The 24,892-nt window shown below is 35.7% G+C and overlaps 2 protein-coding genes across 2 annotated transcripts in view; one reads left to right on the top strand and one right to left on the bottom strand.

The window, feature by feature from the left end:
- LOC120768264 overlaps positions 1-24,892 on the top strand; it is an 85,386-nt gene that overhangs the window by 53,714 nt on the left and 6,780 nt on the right. The window lies entirely within an intron of this gene.
- Positions 11,325-12,068, bottom strand: LOC120768266. Its single transcript, XM_040094863.1, has 2 exons — positions 12,001-12,068; positions 11,325-11,717 (listed from the first exon to the last, which is right to left on the bottom strand). Exon 2 carries the CDS (start codon positions 11,678-11,680, stop codon positions 11,393-11,395), a length of 288 nt encoding a protein of 95 aa, XP_039950797.1. The 5' UTR covers positions 11,681-11,717; positions 12,001-12,068; the 3' UTR covers positions 11,325-11,392.

Raw genomic sequence — 24,892 nt, 5'->3', positions numbered from 1 at the left:
AAGCTGGACAGCTTAAAGTTGTTCTTTGGGCAATTAGGTTGAAATACTTTTTCTAGGTGATTTGAAAAACAATTAGCCATTTCCTCGTCACTTCGAGCCTAATTTCCAGCCATGTCTCGTATAGGCATGTTGGAGTTGGTTGCTTGAATTTGGACACTTCTTCCTCACGCTTAAGCGCTTTTTTTAATTTACGCACAGCTGATTTCAACTGAAGTTGAGTGGAAGGGGAGCGATTTATCTTTTTTTTCTGAAACTATGCGGCTTACAGGTTTTGTTTGGTGTTGCTTAGACAGCTACGTTATTTATAATTCACGTATTTTGTATATTTTAGCCAATTCCTTTCATAAGATGTCAGACCCACTTTTGGATTAACGAATAAAGATTGCTCATATATCGTAATTAGTACAGGAGAGTGATCAGAAGATAAATCAGTACATGTATCATTTGTTATGTGGCTTATCTATATTTTAGATAACAGCAAAATCAATTAAATCTGGTCTTTTGTAACGATAACTAGGCCAATACGTTAGCTTACCAGAAGATATTATGTCAAGGTTATTGTGCCTATTTATAATAGTGTGACACAGCTAACGTCTTCATCTTCTTAATTGGTGTAGACACCGCTTACGCCATTATAGCCGAGTTAACAACAGCGCGCCAGTCGTTTCTTCTTTTCGCTACGTGGCGCCAATTAGATATTCCAAGCGTAACCAGGTCCTACTTCACCTGATCCTTTCAACCTAAGGTCCCGCGGCGGATACTGAGTTGAATAATTTCAGAGATGTAGTGTTTTCGTCCATTCGGATAACATGACCTAGCCAGCGTAGCCGCTGTCTTTTAATTCGCTGAACTATGTCAATGTCGTCGTATATCTCATACAGCTCATCGTTCCATCGAATGCGATATTCGCCGTGGCCAATAGGCAAAGAACAATAAATCTTTCGCAGAACTTTTCTCTCGAAAACTCGCAACGTCGACTCATCAGTTGTTGTCATCGTCCAAGCCTCTGCGCCATATAGCAGGACGGGAATTATGAGTGACTTATAGAGTTTGGTTTTTGTTCGTCGAGAGAGGACCTTACTTCTCAATTGCCTGCTCAGTCCGAAGTAGCACCTGTTGGCAAGAGTTATCCTGCATTGGATTTCCAGGCTTACATTGTTGGTGGTGTTTACGCTGGTTCCCAGATAGACGAAATTATCTACGACTTCAAAGTTATGACTGTCAACAGTGACGTGAGAGCCAAGTCGCGTGTGCGACGACTGTTTGTTTGATGACAGGAGATATTTCGTTTTGCCCTCGTTCACTACCAGACCCATTTTCTGTGCTTCCTTGTCCAGCCCGGAGAAAGCAGAACTAACGGCGCGGGTGTTGAGGCCGATGATATCCATATCATCGGCATACGCCAGCAGCTGTACACTCTTATAGAAGATGGTACCTTCTCTATTTAGTTCTGCAGATCGAACTATTTTCTCCAGAAGCAGGTTGAAGAAGTCGCACGATAAGGAGTCGCTCTGTCTGAAACCTCGTTTGGTATCCAACGGCTCGGAGAGGTCCGTAACGATCCTGACGGAGCTTTTGGTGTTACTCAACGTCAGTTTACGCAGCCGCATTAGTTTGGAGGGGATGCCAAATTCAGACATCGCGACATAAAAGCAGCTCATTTTCGTTCTGTCGAAAGCAGCTTTGAAATCGACGAAGAGGTGGTGTGTGTCAATTCTTCTTTCACGGGTCTTTTCCAAAATTTGGCACATGGTGAATATCTGGTCGGTTGTCGATTTTCCAGGCCTACCGATAAGGTCCAATCAGTTTGTTGACGGTGGGCTTTAATCTTTCACACAATACGCTCGATAGAACCTTATACGCGATGTTAAGGAGGCTTATCCCACGGTAGTTAGCGCAGATTGCGGGGTCTCCCTTTTTGTGGATTGGGCAGAACACACTTAAATTCCAATCGTTGGGCATGCTTTCGTCCGACCATATTTTGCAAAGAAGCTGATGCATGCTCCGCATTAGTTCTTCGCCGCCGTGTTTGAATAGCTCGGATGGTAATCCATCGGCCCCCGCTGCTTTGTTGTTATTCAGATGGTTAATTGCTATTCGAACTTCTTTATGGTCGGGCAATGGAACGTCTGCTCCATCGTCATCAGCGTTGCGCGTTCACTGCCATTCAGCAGGCTGGAGAAGTGTTCCCTCCGTAATTTAAGTACCTGATCGAAATCTATGGCCTAGTGTTCCAAAAAAGTCTTTAAATTGGATGTCTTTAATGTCAATCGAAGTAGGCAGTATATAGCCGTCAGCTTTAAGCCCGTAGCGATTTTTTTAATAATATTGATATTAATTGTAGCTTGTAACTGCGCTGTAGCATGAGATTCTAATGGGTGGTGATTTAACCGTTTTCGAACCAACACCACCAACTGTTCCACCATGTTTTTATTTGTTAGTTGAGTTGACAATATCATTACATCAATATTATATTATTCTAGAAATCTAACAAGTTCTAATTTATGTTGGTTAACACCGTTAGCATGCCATGTGAAATACACCTGTTTTTTCTTTAAAAAAGTTTGCAACATATGGTTTTGTGATTTGATTATCTCGTGTACAAAAATTCAATTGAAATCTGTTTTGATTTTCGTGTTTTCACTCGGATTTTTTATATAATTAATATTTGTAAAGATAGATGAATACAATTGAAGATAGATAAATACAACTTTTAAGTTTATGAGGATTCAACTCTTCTTGCTTATTGGCACTTTCATAATGATCGGTACAATGATTTTGCATTTGCTCGTAAGCTTCTGACGCTGTCATGATTCAACAACTAGCGTCAGTATTTTTCCACATTATTAGTACCGTTATGCATTTAATGTGCTAGAATTCCAGGAATGTGAACTCGTCATCACTATTTACATTGTGGTTGATGCAGGGTTGTTGCGTTTGAGAGTAAAGCGTCAAAATTCTTACGTTATTCCAGGAATAAGAAAATGGAGAGCAAAAAAGAACAGTCAAAAGCGATTTCCAACATAACCCAGCATACGAAAATGGGTAGCAAAATCAATTATCCAAAAATGATACCTTAACTACCCCCGTTGTTAAAATCGAACATCCTCGGATCGAAGTAAAATCTATCTGAACTAGGCTGTTTTCGATGTTGGTATGTGCCTGTCGATTGGCGAATCTTTACGCAGTCATTAACATTCAATTTGCGGAAGCAATTACTTATCTTAAATTAATTACAATATATCTTATAAAGCTATACAGTGGGTATTTAAATTTAAATATTCACTTTTCTTCTTAGAACGTAAAGTCATTAAATTAACAATTTTTAAAGCGAAAGAGAAAAAAAATTCAAAACATGAAAAAAGTGGTTGGTTTTGTTTACTTTTTAAGTTCGGTTTGTCCACGTGTTTCTCTTGTCTTCTTTTTATTAAATAATAATGTATGTTTTATCAAAGATTGCTCTTATGTATTATTTCGCCATTTTTTAAAACTGTTGTACCGATATCTTCCTCGATAATTTTCTGTAAAAAAAACTTTATCCAATTTGTTGCCAAGTCTCTTGTTGCGCTTTAAGAAGACATTTTCACCGGGATGATATGTTTTCATATTTTTGTTTTGGTTACACCTTTAAAGAGTATCTTCCTGAGCTGCAACCAAAGACTTTCTAAGACTTACTAAACCTTCTTCTGAGTTCTCGTGAAACGCATCAATTGGCTTAGCATTAATCGCGGAATGAATACTGCATTTGTACTTATGCGTTGCTAATAATACTAATTCGATAATGTCATCAATTTGCTGCTGCTGCTTAATACATCGGATAATTTCAAGTAGTGTGGAATGAAACCTCTTCACCATTGCTTGTACTGTGGAGAGTTGGTATAAAAAACTGACTAATGGAAAAATTGTCTCTAAGCAGTGTTGTAATAGCGTTTGATTTCAGGGATTTTTCATTGTCGGAAACGATAGTTTTAGTATTTTCGAATATCACCAAGATTTCTAAAAGTGCATATCTGATGTCGATCATGGTTCTGGACGCAATAGGTTTCACGATAGCAAATTTAGTTAATTTGTCTAAATAACTAAATAAATGAATGGAAATTATAAATACATCTATGTGAAGGATTTCTGCGGGTTTGTTAGGAATTGGGCTTTGACCTATCAATGCATCTGGCGGTTTACGTTGGTACTTATTTTCTAAACATATTTTGCAGTTTGTAATTATTGTTTTAAGTAATTTTTTCATATTTGGAAAATAGTACTCTCACAAAATTTGCTGAAAGTTTTCATGTAACCCTCGATGGGCCCGATTATGCTCGGTTGTAATTGTTTCCAGTTGGTCATCCTTATTGATTAAGAAAATGACGAAGAGCTCAGTATGAATAAACTTAACTGAAGGAAAAGCTGATAATATAGAGTTTTGAATTTCACATAATGTGGGAAGAGTACAGTATATTCCATTGGTAACGTCAGGGTTAATAGCAAATTTTAAAAACTTAATGAGATTTTCAACTGAATTGTATGTGATAGTATGTCTAATAATTTTTTGGAAAATAATCTTTATATTTCTACTGCATGAGCCTGATTTAGATAACAATAGCTGATTTTTAAATTGATTTACGGAGTATCTAACTGTCCTTATTACGTTACTTGATGATATCTCACTATGCATAGTTTCGGACGAGGTGATCTCATTTAAGTTGTGAGGAAACTGTCTTGATAGTGCATCCGTTACTTTATTTTCTCTTCCGGGCTTATAATAAAATTAAGGTGAAAATTCCTCAATAAATGCGCGCCACCTTTTCATTTCGTTGTTTTGGTTTTTTTCTGACATCGCAAATATTAGTGGTTGATGGTCAGTAAAAATTTTGATATCCTGTATTCCATATAAGTAATGGCGAAGTGTTTTCAACGCCCACACTATAGCAAGTAATTCACGTTCATTTACAGCGTAGTTTTCTTCACTCTTCGAAGGTGTTCGCGAAATCATACATAGTTATTGGACGACCTTTTCGTGACAAAACCGCACCCAGTGCCTTCGACGAAGCATCGGTTATAAGCTCAAATGGTTGGTTATAGTTGGGATATTGAAGTAAAACGTCCTCAGAAGCTAAAATATGCTTAATTTTTTCGAATGCACGTAATGGGTCGACGTTGAGATTGATTTTGATCTGTTTCGAAGCTTTTGTACTAACCTGTCCGTTTTCACCGCGAAGATACAGAGTTAAAGGTTTTACGATAGAGGCATAACCCTTCACAAAACGTCGATGATATCCGGACAACCCGAGAAATGAACGTAAGGCACGCAGCGTTCTTGGTGGTTCATAATTGACGATATCATGGACCTTATCTGTGCAAGTTTTTATGCCTTTTTGAGACACAAGAAAACCCAAAAACTGTACTTCCGTTGTTGAAAAATTTTGACTTTTCTGGGGACACGCGCATTCCAGCATTTGCAGGCTTTTGCAGAATATAATCGATATCTTCAAATGCGATTCTTCATTGTGGGAGTATATGATTATGTCGTCGACATAAACATGGCAGAATTTACCAATAACTTCGCGCAGCACATCATCGATAGTCCTTTGGAATATACTGGGTGCGTTCCTCAGACCTAAAGGTAGCCGACAAAATTCGTATTTGCCGTTATTAATACTGAAGGCGGTTTTTTGCCTGTCCTGTTCGCTCATTACAATTTGATGGAATCCGGAGGTCTAAAGTTGTAAACCATTTTGAACTTCATAGGTTAGCTAATATAACAATCGTATCCGGGATTGGGTATCGATTAGGAATAGTTTTTTCATTGATTTTTCTAAAATCAATTACCATACGTAAATTAGGCTTTCCATTTTCATTAGCGCCTTTTTTAGAAACGACGTGCACAGGAGAATTGTAAGGTGAACAAGATTCTTGGATGATACCATCTTTAAGAAGCGATTTTATCTCATTGCTAATAAATGGATATATAATACTGATATCGGGTATGGATAGCTTTTGGTGTAAATTGGATCTCCTGTAGTTGTACGGATACGGGCCTGAACTCTAGTATTATACGGCAAAGCTCTATCTGGATCAGCAAGGCTTTAAAATTGTTATTTATAATCTTACGGAACTATGGCTGATCTTTACTGGTACTGAGTCTTCTTCTATGGTTATTAGACTTACGGTGTCACATGAAAGAAAATGTAATTTAACTTTACCATTTCGATAAAGCAAATACCCTCTAACAGTGTCAATTTTCGCATCGATTTGTTTTAAAAAATCGTGCCCAATAACACCGTCAAACGTGCTTAAGCTTGGTAGCAAGTAAAACGTTGAGGTATTTTCTAAAATGTTTATTTGGCATTTTTTATTAATGACATTTTCACCATTTATCGATTTTAGTTTAAAACTATTTTCTAATTCCTTAATACCTTGAATAAATGGTAGCGATTTTAGTTTAAATAATTGATTTCATCTTCACCTTCCGAAATCGCGACATTAACTTCATCATAATTATAGTGAGCTTCTTCATTTTGATAACAATTATCATCAATGCATTGGTGTTCACAATCATACGAAGATGACGCTTCTTCTGGCATAAAATTAACTTTCTGTATCTTTTGAAATGGCGAACGATCAGAGAGTAATCGATTATTACTACGTTTAAATGCCACTGGCGGAGCAGGATTTGGATTCTATGATTCTAAATTATATTTAGGGGTAAACACTTTTTGCGGTAAAAAGGAACTTCGCGAATTATTACGTTGTAAATTATAATTCACAAATTTTTTGTCGGCGAGAAAAGAACACAAAGATAATTTTCCTTAAAGCAAGCTTAGAAACTTCTACTTGGAACGTCAGAACGAAAAAAAGTTATTCATACAAATGTATAGAAGAAACACGATAATTTATTTTATTTCAATATCCCGCACTTTAGAAAACTTTTAAAATTTATTTATGGCCAAAAAGAGTAAATATTTTCTGTCACCAATTTTTACAGAAAATGTAGCAAAATTTTAACTTAAAATTCCGACAATGTGTTAAGCTATGAACACGTGTTTTTTCGAAATATTTTCAAACTTTTTCACAGTTTAATTATCAATTATAATTTCATATTTTACTTAAGTCCACTTTAAACATATTTAAAAAAATCACTTACAGTTTTTCGTTATCCTATATTAGATATTTTTCTGCATTGAGTTGGACAGCTTATAAAGGTTACATGATCCTCCGGGTAGTACAGTAGACAGGATTTTATGTAATACAGCTTCAGGATTCTATGGTCCTTTTCAGTAGAGCAACTTCTCAGGATACTATGTATGGTCCCTTGGTTTTTTTATTTGCCCCACGTTGGGCGCCAATTATATTTTTGTGGTTTCACACAGATTTTATTGTTTAATTAATGTTTATAAAGATGGATGAACTGAATATAGATGAATACAACTGAATATAGATGAATATAACTTTTAAGTTTATGAGGATTCAACTCCTCTTGCTGATGGCCACTTTTATATTAATCGATCCAATGATTTTGCATTTACTCATAACCTTCTGACGCTGTCAACTAGCATCAGTATTCTTCCACATTATTAGTACCGTTATGCATTTAATGTGTTGGAATTCCAGGAATGTGAACGTCATCATCACTATTTACTTTGTGGTTGATGCAGGGTAGCTGCGTTTGACAGCAAAGCATCAAAATTCTTACGTTATTCCAGGAATAAGAAAATGAAAAACAAAATAGATGAGTCAAAAGCGATTTCCAACATAACCCAGCATACGAAAATGAGTAGCAAAATCAATCATCCAAAGATGATACCTTAACTAATACAATAGTTTAATGTATAAATCTTTTTCATGTTTTTCTTGTACTAAATATATAAATATATGTAATTATTATTATTATATATGTAGTAATTAAAAACTGACATCGTTTTTATTAAATCAACCAGCATATTATATTGGTCTCTATCTACTCTTAACATTTGGCGGAATCGGTCTTCGTCCAGTGCTATCAAAATATTACTGCGCCAAGTGTCTGACTTAGGTATTGTGCTATAAACTCCTCGCCGACATTCCACAACAACAGATATATTGTCAGCCAATTCATCTAACACTGCATCCACTGAGTCATCATCACTTTCGATTTCTAGAAGAAAATTGTTATTAACCGAAACTCTGCATAAAAATATTTCTTACCTTCGATTTCCATAATTTCCTTAGCAGCTTCATCAATTCAAGCGTCAGTTAATTTTTCTCTAAAACTTTTTTTGGCATATTTTCCAATTTGTGCGATGCGATGCAATTGCATAATTTTGCAAGCTCAGATGCACAAGATTCTGAATTGCCCTATTATAATCAATCGTCGTTTTTCGGGTGGATTGTGTAAATTTGTCCTAATGCATTAGTTGAGAACACATCTGGATGTAAATCTACTGGTTGGCCTTGCTTTCTGTGCAACTATTTCTTCGACAATGCATTCCATGTATAATATAAGAGTATTTCCGAATAGAGCAATGTTCTCGCAAACGGATCACTCATGCAAGTTGAGAAAAAACTCGTCAATGTTAATTTTGTTGCTGGCGGTGTTTCCACTGGTTGTACTGGGTTGAAATATACTCTTTGGCCATTCTCCAAATTAACTGCGAGACGTACAACAGTCGGAAAACGTTCATGAATTGCAAAAGTAAATATCCTACAAAGCGCTTTATTGCAGTTCACGTATCGACCGTATCGTTCAAGACCAATAATCGCCATGTTGCTTCCTTTGGTGACGTACTTACAAACGAATTTTATCGATTTCACCAAACTGCAATATTAAACATTGATATGAGTTTCGAATGTGAATTAGACAATAATGGTGAATATAGTACGATTCATGTGTTGTCAACTTCGATATTCACTCTTGTAAGTTGATAGCTGAATGTTTTGTTATCTGGTGAGGGAATACGAGAAGTAGGCGTGATTATAAACCGATTTTGACCATTCTCGCACTGTAATAGCGGAATGTCAAATTAATGCTACATACCAAACTTGGTTGAAATTGGTTGAGCAGGTCCCAAGATATGAGGTTTAATCCAAATATGGACTATAAAGGCCTTTTGTGCCAACTTGAACTAAAAATTTAATGTTACTAACGCATTTAGTTATTGATTTATTGCGCTTTTAGTTGTTTTTAACAAAACCGTTATATGAAGAGATCGCGGGGTTATAATCTTATTATATCAATTTCCACACTGTCGGTAGGAATTTTATGAAATTTTGTCTAAGCGAATTTAGTTATAGTATCTTTAGTGGTTTACCTCAAACCCCTCAAAGGTGCGCCACGCCAATTAAAAAAAAAAAACAAGTAAGGAAGGGCTAAGTTCGGGTGTCACCGAACATTTTATACTCTCGCATGAAAAAGTGATAATCGAGATTTCATTATCCGTCATTTACATATTTTTCACATACCGTATTTGTGTAAAGCTTTATTCCGCTATCATCATTGGTTCCTAATGTACATATGTATAAGTATGTATATTATGCAGAGAAGGCATCAGATGGAATTCAAAATAGCGTTATATTGGAAGAAGGTGTGGTTGTGAACCGACTTCACCCATATTTCAAACATGTCATCAGGGTGTTAAGAAAATATTATATACCGAATTTCATTGAAATCGGTCTAGTAGTTCCTGAGATGTGGTTTTTGGTCCATAAGTGGGCGACGCCACGCCCATTTTCAATTTTTAAAAAAAGCCTGGATGCAGCTTCCTTCTGCCATTTCTTCCGTAAAATTTAGTGTTTCTGACGTTTTTTGTTAGTCGGTTAATGCACTTTAAGTGATTTTCAACATAACCTTTGTATGGAAATGCCTGAGGAAAACGACTCTAGAGAGTTTGGTTGACATAGCTATAGTAGTTTCCGAGATATGTACAAAAAACTTAGTAGGGGGCCCACTTTTCCAAAAAAATTACGTCCAAATATGCCGCTTCCTAATGCGATCCTTTGTGTCAAATTTCATTTTAATATCTTTATTTATGGCTTAGTTATGACACTTTATATGTTTTCGATTTTCGCCATTTTGTGGGCGTGGCAGTTGGCCGATTTTGCCCATCTTCGAACTCAACACGGACGGACGGACAGTTGGACGGACAGACAGACATCCGGATTTCAACTCTACTCGTCACCCTACCCTGATCACTTTGGTATATATAACCCTATATCTGACTCTTTTAGTTTTAGGACTTACAAACAACCGTTATGTGAACAAAACTATAATACTCTCCTTAGCAACTCTGTTGCGAGAGTATAAAAATTAGCTCACATTTATTTACACTTACTATTTTACCCATCTGCAGTGCATTAGCTTCAACTATATATGCATGAATGTATATTACAATAACAGTAGTAAATGGCAAAACCTAGTAATGGTATAATAAACGATTGTAGATTCACAGAAGGGCAAAAATATCAATTATGTCGGCAACGAATGCGCAAATAAGCAGGCATATGATAAGAGACGAATTACTTGAATCATTAGTGGCTTTAGCGTAAAACGAAATTAAGCTTACTACAAATACAAAAAAAGCACAAACAAAATAAATATAAATATACATACATATATGTATGTATGTATATATGACTATTATCAATCTTATAATCGCCCTGCAAATGCTGAGGCTGGCATTCAGATATGTACTTTTTAGATAAGTTCAGCCAAATATAAATCATCTTACGTAATTTACCTTACAGTAGTTTATATACTATTAGATAATAACAATTATTGCAAAGTTTTTTCAATCACGTATTTGTATCTATTACTAAGTACTAACATGTATGTATATACAAATATTCATTTGCAAAGAAATTAATAGTGCTTACGAGGTGGCTAATTAACATGAAGTGAAAATACAACACCTGCTTCGCCCTCATGCCTGCCCTTCTCTTTTGGATTACGTTGCTGCCGCAACGTGTGTTTGTATTGAGGTGCGCAAACCAAATTAACTTCATGATCACGTTCAACAAAGACAAAGTGAAAGCGACAGTAATTTTATGAATTAGAAACATGTATTTACTTATCATGATGTATGCATTCATATATAAACATATATACACACCTACTCTGTTAGATAAAAGAAGGAAATAAGTTAAAATGCCATAGCTAACGAACTTGTTAGGTGGCGTGTAATGCGATCTTCCTGGAGACAAGTGACAACGTCAAACAAAGTTTACCGCTTTCACTTTCGCACAATCGACTTTTCCTGCATGTTTCGAAACGTACGACAATTGACAATTAGAAACCAAGATATTTTAGTTTAGGTATGTTTGTATATTTTATGTAAACAAAAATAAAATTGCCAAAGATTAACATAAAAATTTTACAAGGGAAAACAAAAATTATTTTAATTAAAACTTAGTTAACAATTCGAGTTTACTTATTCCTACCAATCTGATCGACTTGTGACTGAAGGTTGTTAATAACTTCAGATGGCACTTGATCACCGAGGATTTCGAATAGATTTATCCGCTGATTTCCGGGAATCGCCTCGTATGCACCCAGTTCAATACCTTCTTGCACATTTTGAATTTGTGCATCTTTTGGTATGAGAAAAGTCTGCTGTGCCTGGCGTATGGCTTCATTAGTATAGGCTGCTCCTTCACGTTGAGGATGGGCCAATGCGAGCGTCATTAGAATGCTACACACAATGAGGGTTTTCATTTTATAGATTATCGCTATTGATATCAGTTGTCTGGAACTGCAAATAAGAATTTGTTCTTTATTAATATTTTTTTTTCATTAAAAATTTATTTTTTTGCTAATAAATTTTTCATCCAAGCAATTCTTTAAGGTTTTTAAATTATTTGAAAAGCACTCCACTACGTATTTCTGGATTTTTAGTTTTGTTAATCATTTATATATATTTTTTTATAACCAAGACTCGGCATATTTGAAAATTTTAATATCAGTTTCAGTTTGCGCCACACTTTCTTTTTCACGCATTTAAGCTATTTATGAAATATCGCAAGACGATCTCTTACCAAGCTCACGTTTGACACGTAAATGTTTCGCGATTCCCATGCGCTTTGCGCTTTTTATAAACTCGTCGCCCAACAGCGCAGCGTTAAAACATTGTTTTGCAGCAGACACTCACAATTTATTTTCATGCATATATATACATACTTACACATTCAAACATACAGCCATCCGAACCGCCAACAATCATGTGTGCGTGTGAAGGTGGTATAAATGGTTTATTATTTTATTCGTGTTAACTTCTTTTCGAAGCAGATTAAGGAATTGCTTGGAGTTATTTGTTTCAATTAGAAGGTCCATTGCTGGTACTCAATATTTTCCATCACCACCGATGCTATTTATTGTCTGTTATATTACTTGCCTAAATATTTTATTAATGAAAGCACAACAGATTTAATTATTTTTGAAATGTTAATATTTGTTTTTTAATGCAAATAGTGTCAATCATCTTTTATATACTTACACACATATGGTATAGTAGAGTTGATGACATCGCATTAAAATAGTTATAAAAATAGTTAGATGAGACTCTATGTAACAGAAATCTCAAAAGAAGAAAAACACACGTTGCACAGAGAATGAACACGTTGCAATAGTACTGTGGCAAAGCTTTAGAAGTGAGAGCAATTTCAACAGCTTTTCTCTAATTTTTTAATAGCAAATAAATACAAATATATATATATTCACCGATTTTATTAGATTTGGTTAAAGATCTTAATGAGTTGCTCTTGATGATTTGAAGAGGGCGGTGGTGGATGTTCATGAAATGCCCAATTGAAATGAGATGTATGGACATTCGTATAGTGTATTTTTTCGACACTTATTTGTCAGTAAATGGGTCAGCGCAGTCAATTACAATATAACTATATTATGTACAAATCTGTTTTTATACTCCCGCAATATGTTGTTTATAGTTTTGTTCAGGTAACAGTTGTTTGTATTACCTAAAATTAATCGAGATAGATATGGAGTCCGAACAAGTTGTAACTTGAGCAAGAATTGACAAATCCGAATGAAGTGTGGTACACATGTTCCTTAGCACCAAACTCCATAATTAGGCCACGCTCTCTAATAACTTTAACAAGCCAGTAAAGGTATATCAACCAACTCCGTACAAGACAAACTTTTTTGGCACTTTCACATAATGAAAATGGATAAAATCACGCGATCACCCATCACAATCCGCATATAACTGCTAAAAGTGTGAAAACTGGATGAAACTGTAAAATGTCAAAGACATTCAGTTTTAAACCCAATATCTCAGGAAATATCTGACCAATTTTAACCTGATTAACTTTTGTTGTATACTACATTGTGAAAATTGTCAAAATTAGACTACAAACACGCCGTTTTCTCCATATATAACATTTCTAAATTCCATCTGATTCATTTACTTTACAGTATTTAAAATATGTAATAATGAAGATATCGGAGCAAAACTTATCTTACATCAAAAAATTTTCGAAATAAGAACGTAACTTTTCAAGTCCATAGGTACCGGATATATGAACAACAGTGCCAGCAACTGAAAATGTAAAAACATCTCTGAGATATATCATCAAAATTCTGAGAGAATATTTTCCTAATAACAGTGTCGAAAAAATTAATTGAAGAACTTGCTTGAGTGAGAATTTACACATTCTAATTTAGATTTTTATTTGGATAATTCTATGTTAAAACTCTATCTCAACTACAAAAGTTGAGGAACAAGTCTGCCATAACCGAATCATACTAAAAAGCATTTCAATTCCGTTTATTCTTTAAAAAGTTGTAGACTTAATACATATTACGAATAATCGCAGCAGCGCTTAACACGAGTACATTCACCAAAATAAAAATAGCCATCCGTTTGGCCACACCATCTTCAATGGACAACATCAAGTTTAACCAAATTTGTATTATGTAAGGTCGCAGTAATACATACATACATATGTAGTGTGTTCATATACAATATAAGCAACTACACGTACTTAATTTTCAAGTAAACCCGCAATTCAGATTTGAGAGTATGCATGTAACTTGACGGTTTGTAAGCAACGGTGCCTACCACTGCCGAAGTTGCTGTAATGCTTTGGGCTCTCAAGTGACCGAAAACCACTTCCCATTAGTGACACTTCATTGAAGGTGAAGAGACCAACGATGTGCAAGTGTACTTGGAAAGTCCAATAAATAGTTTATCGCAGGTATTACATATTTTATACAAACATACGTAAATGTTGAAAGTCATAAAATCGAAAACAATTACATAATAATTTAGTAAACTGATTGGCGCGAACATGGTAGACGTTCAAATAAGCAATTTGCTAAATTTTAACATGAATTTTAGTAGTGATAATATTGATATATGTATAAACCTTAATATAGCTTCCAGATAGCAAAATTCTCCATAAAACAAATTTCTAAATATGTAGTAAAATTTATTACACCCATTTATGACAGCCAAGCTGCAATGATCTCCTACCATGTATTTCTCTAATGCAAGCTCGTAAAATGTTTTGGATATTCGGAAGTATCTTCAAAGTACTCACTACACCATACACATACATATGTATATTGGAAAGAAAGTCTTTTCATATTCTGTCAATAGATGTCGTTGCAGTCGCCATATCTCCAGTGCTACCAATCACATTGTGTCATACCATCTAGTGTTGGAAAGGTGAGATTTTAAGCTTCATTTAACCAAAGTTACAGATATTCAAAACTGAAGAAATTCGCTATATTTTGAAATTTTTGTATAAAGGGAAGAATGCCACCAATGAAATTTGTGAATAAACTTCTCGGTCACCACAAATTTTTTTTTTTTTAAATGGAAAAACGAATTTGTTTAAATGTGTATGCGCGTATATATAAGTATGTATATTGCGGTTCTTGGTTTGTGTACAATTTTTAATGTTCATTTTATAAAACATAATTATCTGGGGTTTATAATTCAGACACTGGATGAAGATGAAAGAAATCTGGAGGAAGGAAAAAAACGCTGATGTCGTTCCGTTGAAATGTTCGCACACGCGTACAGGTCGCTGCTGTGATCTAAAGCGAAGTGAAGTGTGATCTCCTTGTTGTTTCCTTTTTTCCCTTTGGTGCGTGGGATCAGATGGTGTGATGTGGTTGGTTGGTGTACGTGGGTGTCGATGAGTGGTGCTCTCATAAGTAGTGTGGAATGTGGGTTGTAAGCGCTGATGGTGAGTACGGTGAAGGTGCGTGTCAGTGTTGTGAGGTTGAGTTGATGTGGTGTGATAGTGTGGTGTATGTGTGGATGTCGGAGGAGGAAGCTCATTTATACTAAGTTCGGACCGACATTGAAAACATTGTTAGAACACATTTGTATGTTGTGGAATCTAAGTCGTTCGGACCGACAATGTGTGTTTTCGATGAGTTTTCACTGACAACTATCAATAGCGGCATTCTCCCGCTCTTGCAAGATTGCACGATGACACAAAATGCAAAAATCCTATACCGAAATATGCAAGGCCAAAAGAGCACCCATTGCAGAATCTAGTGATATATGACGGCACGAAAATAAACATGGGTTTTGGTCTTACATATTTTACAGTCATTGCAAATAATTGTCTGCTTGTGTTTTTTTGTTGTGCCGTTGTACCAAGAGGAAAATTATGCTTTCATTTATGCACCGTGCAAGGCTTTGCAAGAGCAAGAAAATCCCCCTAATGTATGTATTTATATATAGAATGTAAACAAATATCAAGTGATAATTTAGGGCCGGCAAAATATGTCTTCCAGAAACATCGATTAAACTAGAGAAGGCACCGATTATAATGAGTGGAATGTAAGTTTTCAAGTAGTTTTTAGCGAAAACTGTGTTTTCGTTTGACAGATTTTACATGGACGAAAACACAAGTTTTCGTGCGAAAACCAATTTTTCCCACATGTTTTCGTTGTCGGTCCGAACATAGTATTAGACATCCTGGCCCCCCTAGACGAGAATTTAGCCTAGTAGCCTCTGTAGTTGTTGTAGAGTTGCTACAACGTTGCCGAGGCCTGTCGTACGGCGGGCTTGCGGCCCATGATGGCGCCTCCGATTCGGAGGGGTATGACGATGGAGCCAGAAGCGAGACACCTACGAAGGATAGGCTTGCTTTCGCGGTTGCGGTCGCAGGGGTCGTCGACTGGCAGTACGGCCGCGAGGGGTATGATGACGCTCGACGCTCGACGTCGGGTCGGGCAGTGCGGTGTAGCAGCGTGTGATAGTGACGCAGGCAAACCTGGCACTGATACCCGGTGGTGCATTCGCGCGTTAGATGGGTAGACGCCAGACAATTCAAGCAATGGCCGTGGGCTACTGAAGTCATGATGGAGAATATTAATTCTTACCCAACGGTTTAATAAGGAGAGCAACTCCGCGCCTGGCTCAGGTTTGTGGTTGCCAGCTATTTTTTTAAAATGAGATTTGAAGCTTTTTACAGCTGATTCCCATAAACCGCTCATATGAAGGACTGCCAATTGATACCTCGGAGAGCGTATTTTTGGACAATGTCAGGGGAGACTTGTTTTATGAAATCCACAAACTGACTTTCGGTGCCTCTTTGAGCTCCGATAAAGGTTTTGCCATTATCGCTCATTATTTTTTATGGAAAGCCTCGTCGTCCGACGATGCGAGCAAAAGCCTCCGTTGTCAGATTCGGACACAGCTCAAGGTGTACTGTACTGTCATGAAACAGACAAAAACAGCCACATACCCTTTCATGTGGGTAGGAGACCTTAGCATGGACGCCTTTATCATAAAAAGCCCAGCAAAATCTACACCTCTTGTGGCAAATAGACACCTCTCTGGTATGATTATATGGTGATGTTCATTGTACGTTAGGCTTGAATTAGCAAGCCGACGATTCGCAGGAAGTAGACCCTTCGTGTCTAGAAATGTGTTTAGAACTAAGAGTGAGCTCTTTTTATCAATAGACTTCGATTCTCTTAGTAATGCTATATCGCGGCTGAAGTAGCGCGTTTGGGTTGATGGGGGATAAGAGCGACCTTTGCCTTTTGTAAGTCTTGGTGCGTCAATGCATCGCAATGGAGATAAGTTGCTCCTTTAACTTTAAGTTTAAGCCGCTCTAAAAACTTGAGCATATAGGCGACTACCCGGAAGGCTCGGGGGAACGATGAAAATCGTTCAAATATGTCAGTGTCATCCAGTATTGCGTGATAAGTGTCGATTTTTCGACTTTCTGGGGCAAGTATGTTGCGCATGGGCGATTGTGGCCAAGAATCGTTAGATTCTGTTAACCATCGGGAGTCATTCCACCAGAGGGTGGAGGTGGCGAGATGCAAAGGTTTGCATCCTCTTGTACCTAGGTCAGCAGCATTGTCAGCACTGGCTACGTGGCACCAAGTGGCTGATCCTACTAGGACAAGTATTTGAGTTAGAAATATACGTTATCTACGTATGTGGTGCTTTTTCTAACCAGGCTAGAACTATCTCGTAATCGGACCATAAATATTATTTGTACTTCGCAATGTTTAAGTGGGTCTGCACCATTGAAGCTAGTTTTGCTAGTAGCAGAGCGCCACAGAGTTCAAGTCGTGGGAGACTTAGCGTTTTTATAGGCGCAACTTTTAATTTTGCCGCTAGTAGGTGGCTTGTAGTTGCGACATCGCTTTGTGTACGCACATATGTTTATAGTGGATATGCCTTTTCAGAGGCGTCGCAGAAGCCGTGTAGTTCCACTTTGTATTCGGGGGAATAGTTTACCCACCGTGAAATTTGTATCTGCGAGATGTCGTTCAAATTATTAGCGAACTGGGACCATTTTTCTAAGCGAAGAGTTTTCACTTGTTCGTCCCAGTCAATTCCGTCTAGTCATAATTCTTGTATCAGAATTTTCGCTTGTATCACGGGGTCGAAAAGTTTTGCAACCGAGGATAAAATTTGTCTATTTGTTATGGCGAATATTGACTCTGTAGTATATGGAAACGGGTCAGATCCGAATATAAGGAAATTAGTATCCAACAAATGGTCTTTTGGAATATTTTTTAAAATATTTGGGTGACTAGCTGTTGTCTTTTTTAATGTAAACCCTGCCACACACATCTTTGATGACTCGGCAGAAACTGGGAGAGCTTGGCTGGGAAGTTTTGATGCATTCATCATATATCCCTGACCTTGCACCATCGGACCACCTTTTGTTTCGGTCAATGCAGAACTCTCTAAATAGAGTAAAGTTGGCTTCAAGAGAAGTCTGTGAAAATTACTTGTCGCAGTTTTCGGTCGAGAAACCATAAAAGTTTTACATTGATGAAATAATGTCTCTAGCGGAAAAATGGCAAAAAATGGTCGACCGAAATGGTATATATTTGGTTCATTATAAATAATTAGATTGTTTGGATACAGATGTATAGTATGTATATTATATTATTTGTTTAAGTTTGCTTACGCATACATATACTTATATTCTGCTTAGATACATTTCCTTTGTTCTAAGAAAAGGTTCTTGTGGTATTCAATCTCAAGGTTATTTTGATGCATTTTCTTTAATGTTGTTTTGATACATTCTGCTTTTATCATTAGGAATACGTTCCTTATTTAGCGGGCTAGTATTCTATCATATAGTGAATACCATCACGACGTATTCAAAAAATTAAAAGAATTGGTCCTAAACCTAAAATTGACGAAAGGTGTAAAAGGGAGATAAGTCGGTTTAAGTGCTGAACACATAGAGCGCGACAGACTGCAAACTACATCTGTCAGATATTAAAATACACACGTTCTTACGGACACTGTTATTTTGACAGCTGCACGACTACACGACTGCAAGCCGGCAGTTGTCGTTCTCGCTAACTTCAATATCCTCCTATATTTGCCAACGACAGTAGAGTTGACAGTAGAATGGAAGATAGAAAGAGGAGGTAGAGTTGTGATGCCACTAATATGTAAAATGTAAAATTATTCACAGCTCTAACAAACTTGACGTTATTTTACAAATAAAAGCATAAAATAGCTCTATTATATCATTTGTAATAACAATTGATATTTCTTGCATAAAAAATTTCACTTTGAACAAAATATTAAAATTTCATTAAAGTGAAAGGTATGGCCACAACGAAATTGTGTACATGCAAAATGGACAGCTGTGTTGTCTTGTGTACATGCCGGCCATTGTTATGTTGCTGCCTTCTTACGAATGTTCATGTAGTAAGATGCCCAACGCCATTTTCAGTTCACTGTCGTGCTGCTGCAGTCTGACGCTGTCATTGTGTTCCGCACTTTATTGTTAATAAAAACATTAACCCTGACCACTGTTCAAAATTGAACATGTTCGTTCTAACTTCTCTGGAAGTGAGAGAGCAATTGCTAAACGTCAAAACCACCTAAACTTTGGCAGTTGACTGGATTGGGGAGGTTTTGACGTTCAGCAATTGGAAACGAGCGACGGCCAGATTGAAATCTTACCAAAAAAATATGTAAACGGAGGAGTTTGTTGCCGCTGTTCAAGATCGCTAATAAAAATTTAAAACAATTAAAATAAAAAAAAATGCGAAATTTAAATATATTTCACGAAACGTTTTTTAATTTGATTTTAATTCAATTCTGTACAAGAATATGACTTTTTTATTCCTACAAACGGGAAAGTTCCAGAGAAAAAAAAAATATTCGTAAAAAGTGGCAAAATCCCATGTAATTTCAATGGGAAATGTATCGTGTTTGGGGCAAGGTTTATTATGAAAATTAAGGGCTTTTTATGGTCTGATATTTTTTTTAGATAAAAAACTAAAAGTTTAGGGGGCGTCTCGTCAAAAATAATCAATTTGGTAAATAACGGACACCCTAATATCCATATAACGTCCACTAATTTTAAATAATAATTTCTTTCCCTCAGCAATATGTTCAAATATCCTTGAACATGCTTACTTATTTAGTACTATCAGTAAAGCCGAAATACTATTGAAATAAATATCTATTTATACTTAAATGCATAGTATTGCCAGATAGCGCTTTATACATACATAGCCGCGAATACAAAAGACAAAAAGGCGGTGAATAAATGGTATAATTATGTTTGTACATACATATGTGTACCGAATGCAAGTAGCGTAGTAGTAGGCAGAGCTGTTAAAAAGGGATTAAAATTAATAATCAGTTGAATTAATATATTTTTTTAATTAATTCGATTATAAATTTTTTTCGCAATTCGTTGATTAATTAATGATTGAAAATTAATTTAATCAAAATTTAGTCATGATTAAAGGGAATTAATTTAGTTTTAAAAATGTATTTACAGATTAAAAAAATTTAATCAAAAACTTAGTTAGATTAAAAATTTTGATTAATTTGGATTAAAGTGGATTAAATGGCAATTAATATTCCATTAATTAAAAAAAAAATAAATTTATTGTTATTTATAAATCATATGGTGAAATAATAATTTTTTTTAATTAAATTAATAAAACAATAAATAAATAAATAATAACAAAATATAGTCATTACAATAATTCAACAAAAATTTAAACAAACAAATTTAACAATATTTTAATAATTTCAACCATTCAATTATTTGCTTTTAACAATACATACTAATTTTTCAAATGAAAAATCGTTCAAAGCATTTCTTCTGGCGCTATTGATAATTCCTGCGAAAGAGAACAATCTCTCCACAGGCGCTGAGGATGTCAGAGGCGTATTATTTTAACAAGTCATACTTCTGCCATACTGCACAATTTTTTATTGTGTTCGCAAGATATGAGTTCAACTGCTCCCTGATGATGGCTCAACTTTTGCAGTTTATTGCTTAATGTCATATACGCGGGTAAGAGAAATCCAAATTTTAAGGTATGAACCATACAAGACGGGAGTAACCAATTCACATGGATTTATTTCTTTCTTCCAGGGCTATTAGATCATCGCGATTTTGTTTTGTTTACTAGTTATTTAGTTGACACTTGACCTTGAATACAAACGTTTGTGGTGCGGGTTGTTGTGATTATTTAAAAAAAGAAAGAACAATGTCAACTGAGAACCAATCATCTGATGATGAGATTAACATTCCAAAAACGAAGAAAAGAAGGATACATAATTTTCTCCTTTATAAAAAGAACATAAAAAAAACACAGCGTCTATTGGGTCAATCGTTCACAAGTACAAACACAGGGAGGTTAGTAGAGGCAAAAAGCAATAAAGAACGTGATTGTAAATTCAAAAAAAAGTGCACTCATCAGTTCAGTAATATAGATAGACAAGCAATAATGGATACAGTTTATAATGGACGACCCAAAAATGAGCAAGACATGTGTCTTATGAGCCTTATTGAACGCTCAAATATAGCCCGCCGCCGCCAATCGAACAATGAGAATAAAAAAAACCGTGAGAGTAGCTTTCATTACTTTGCCATGAAAAATACTGAAAAGATAAAAGTATGTCGTGAAGCATTCTCCTTATTATACGCTGTGAAAAATAAACATATATTCCGATTTACTCGTCTTATCACCGAAGGTAAACCCCCAGAAGATCAGGGTGGTAAACATCGTAATCGAGGAAATAGCTTACTGAATGAGCTTTTTTCCAAGGACTACCCCCAATATAAAGATGTTGTGAAATATGATTACTATAGGACATATTTTAAACAAAATTTCGACTATAGATTTGGGCGGCCACAAGTCGACGTTTGCTCTGTCTGTGAAGAGCTAGAATCCAAAATAAAAAGTACTTCACTTAATGATAATGCAAAGAGAGTAGCTGTGGCTGAGAAAACGGTACATGTGAAACGAGCGAAAAAGTTGTATAATAAACAAAAAGAAATATTGACTTTATGCAATGAGTGAGACGATGTAGGCGCTATAGTTTTTGATTATACTCGTATGCAGAACATACCTTTGCCAAAGATTCCTGTTCAAGAAATGTTTTACTTTAGAAAACTATGGCTGTACGTGTTTTGCGTTCACGATTTAAAAACAAACCAGGCACATTTCTATGCTTATCAAGAGGGAGAAGCTAAACGAGTCCAGATGAAGTTTGTAGTCTATTATGGATGATGATACAGAAAATGGATCCTAAAATCAAAGAACTACACGTTTTTAGCGATGCTTGCGGAGGGCACAATAGGAACAACACACTCATAAAGTTTTTTTTGACCCTCGTATCAATCAATCGTTTTGATAAAATATATCAATACTTTCCGGTGCGAGGATGATAAAAGTACAACTTTTAAAATATCGAAATATAAGCATTTTGAGTACAATAGTGGTACTAAAGATTAATTAACCTGTTCATTGACAGATTTGTAAAGACATCTGTTTTGCTCCGAAAATCAAGAACTATTCCTAAAATACCTGACGAAAAAGCATACCGGTCAAAACTACCCATAAACGAAAAAAAGATGAATGATGTGCGAAAAATCATACCATATATTCCTGAAGAGTATAAGACGTTTTATGATTTGATTTTGACTTGGCCCACAACCACATTGGATGGTGCTGATATATGTAGATGAGGATTAATACAATATCTTTTCTATGTTATTAATATAATAAATGCTAATATTCTTTAATATTTGTGTCTTTATTTTCATAAATTGGAAAAAGGGAATAATTCCAAGAATTTTAAACTACCCTAACTTTTGTTTTTCTTTACATAAAATATTTTTTTACAGCATATTATCGGCAATAATGTTTACTACATTTAATTTTAAGATATCATGGGTATTTGATCTATACGTTGAGAGTAAATCAGGTTTTTCTAATTATCTCAGTTCGAACTTTTTGTAATTATTCCCTTCTTCCAATTGGTGGTTCAAAAAAGAGGGTTAATGCGATTGGGCTCCATGTTATTTAAAAATGTACAAGTACAATAACATTTAGTGTAAGTGAAAAATGTGCGCAAAGTGATTAGCAATACTTTATTATTGTTGATTGTGGCTTTATGTACCTGGCGTTACAAAGCATTTTTATTGTGTTCTGTTTTTATTTCTTTTAGTTCCGATAATAGTGATAACCACAAAAAAGGGCATTCGAATGGTTGATAGGTGATACGCGTTTACAGCAGGCATTAATATTTAAATTCATATTATTATTTCACACGTATACATATGTACATACAGTCGCATAATAAAGTCTACATACACCCTTGGAAAGTGTATGTAGTTCTGGGCGATCGGTGCACAATGGAAAAACAAAATTCATACCAAGCGAGTTACAATCAAAAGTAAAAAGATATTTTGACTAATATTTTTCCAGTTGTTTGTATTTATTAAAAACATTTAATAAAAACTGATTTCAAAACACGGAAAAGTCTACATACGGCAGCTCTGAAATGTGAATAAAATGCAATCCTGCATACCGGCAGTTCTACCAACTAACTAACTAACTGTATTCCGTTATCTATAAATAAGCTTCCTTACTTTTAATATTTTCTCTGTGTTATTTTTTTACAATGAGTAAAGAAATTAGTATTGAAGTGCGGCAACTAGTTATCAATTATCAAAAAGACAACAAATCTCTAAGTGAGATAGAAAAACTAGTAGGACATCCAAAATCAACCATTTAAACAATAATTAGGAATTCTAATCTAACGAAAAGTATATAAATCAAGCCTTTTCCATTCTCGTCTAGAGGGTATCCTCATCTGGAAGTGTCTATTGAAATTCAGCATTGGGAGAATGTAGTCTGATTTATTAACATTGAGCTGGTTTAGGATATCACTATGTACATAGCTCTGCTGATTCCAACCACCCAATACTTTTATTCTTATTGCAGAACATCTTGCTATTTTGTGAATGTCTATAGGTAGTTGACGCAGGACCACATTGAGCGCGTCAGTCGGACATGACTTGATTGCACCTGTAACACCTGCACATGCTGCTCTTAGTATTCCATTTAATTTCCTAATGTTGTATTGTTTCTTTAGCGCTGGCCATCATACCAGAGCTCCATATTTAAGTATGGGTCTTATGACAGCCGTATACATCCACATGATTATACTAGGTTTAAGGCCCCAGCTCTTTCTGACGATTCCCTTGCAAGTATAGTAGGCCATATATGCTTTATTTTTCCTTTTTCTATATTTATTTTCCAGAACATTTTGGTGTCAGTCTCCACCCCCAAGTATTTAGCTTTGGGGAATAAAGAAAGTGTTGTACTGTAAAGTGTTTAGTACTGGAAATTGAAACTGGGAGATTTTGGTTCTGCTTGTGAACCTAGTCCATTGTTCTTAGCCCATAGGTTTAACCTCCGTAGTGCTCTTTCCATAATCTCACTGACTGTTGAAGGAAACATTCCTGATACCAACAACACCATCGTCAGCATATACTACTGCTTTCATTCCTCCACCGTTTAATTGGAGTAATATTTTGTTCAGCGCTACAACCCATAGAAGCGGAAAGAGAGCCCCTCCTTGAGGAGTCCCTCTACTCACATAACTTGTTTGTGTTGCAGCGCCGTAATGCTATAACCTTTCTATTCTCAAGCAGCGATTATATCCATCTGCACACAGTGTTGTCTATGCCGCCATGTGTCAAAGAATTAATGATAGCGCTTGCTTCTAACGGGTGGGCCATATAAAATTTTAAATTTAAAAAGTCAATAAAGAATAAAAAACGGCTTGATATTTTTCAAAGGTCTAACATTTATTTAAAAGGTTGTTTTATGAAATTTATTTGTGGAAAACAATTTTGGACAAATGTCCATCACGGCTGAGTTTACAGTAGCTTATCCAATCCACCCAATTTTGGAGTACTTTCTCGATGGTTTCAGGCCTTATGGCAGCTACAGCAGCTTGAATCTCGTACTTTAGATCTTGAATTGTTTCTGGATGGTTGGCCTAACATTTATCTTTAACAGCTCCTCACAGAAAATAGTCCAACGGAGTTAACTCGCAGCTTCTGGGAGGCCAAATCACATCACATATATTATTGAAGGCTTCCTCTATATCAAAAAATGCATCCATGATGGATT

Source organism: Bactrocera tryoni, chromosome 2, assembly GCF_016617805.1.
Source record: "Bactrocera tryoni isolate S06 chromosome 2, CSIRO_BtryS06_freeze2, whole genome shotgun sequence".
NCBI classification, from domain to species: Eukaryota; Metazoa; Arthropoda; class Insecta; order Diptera; family Tephritidae; genus Bactrocera; species Bactrocera tryoni.
This window is presented reverse-complemented; position numbering and strand designations above follow the sequence as displayed.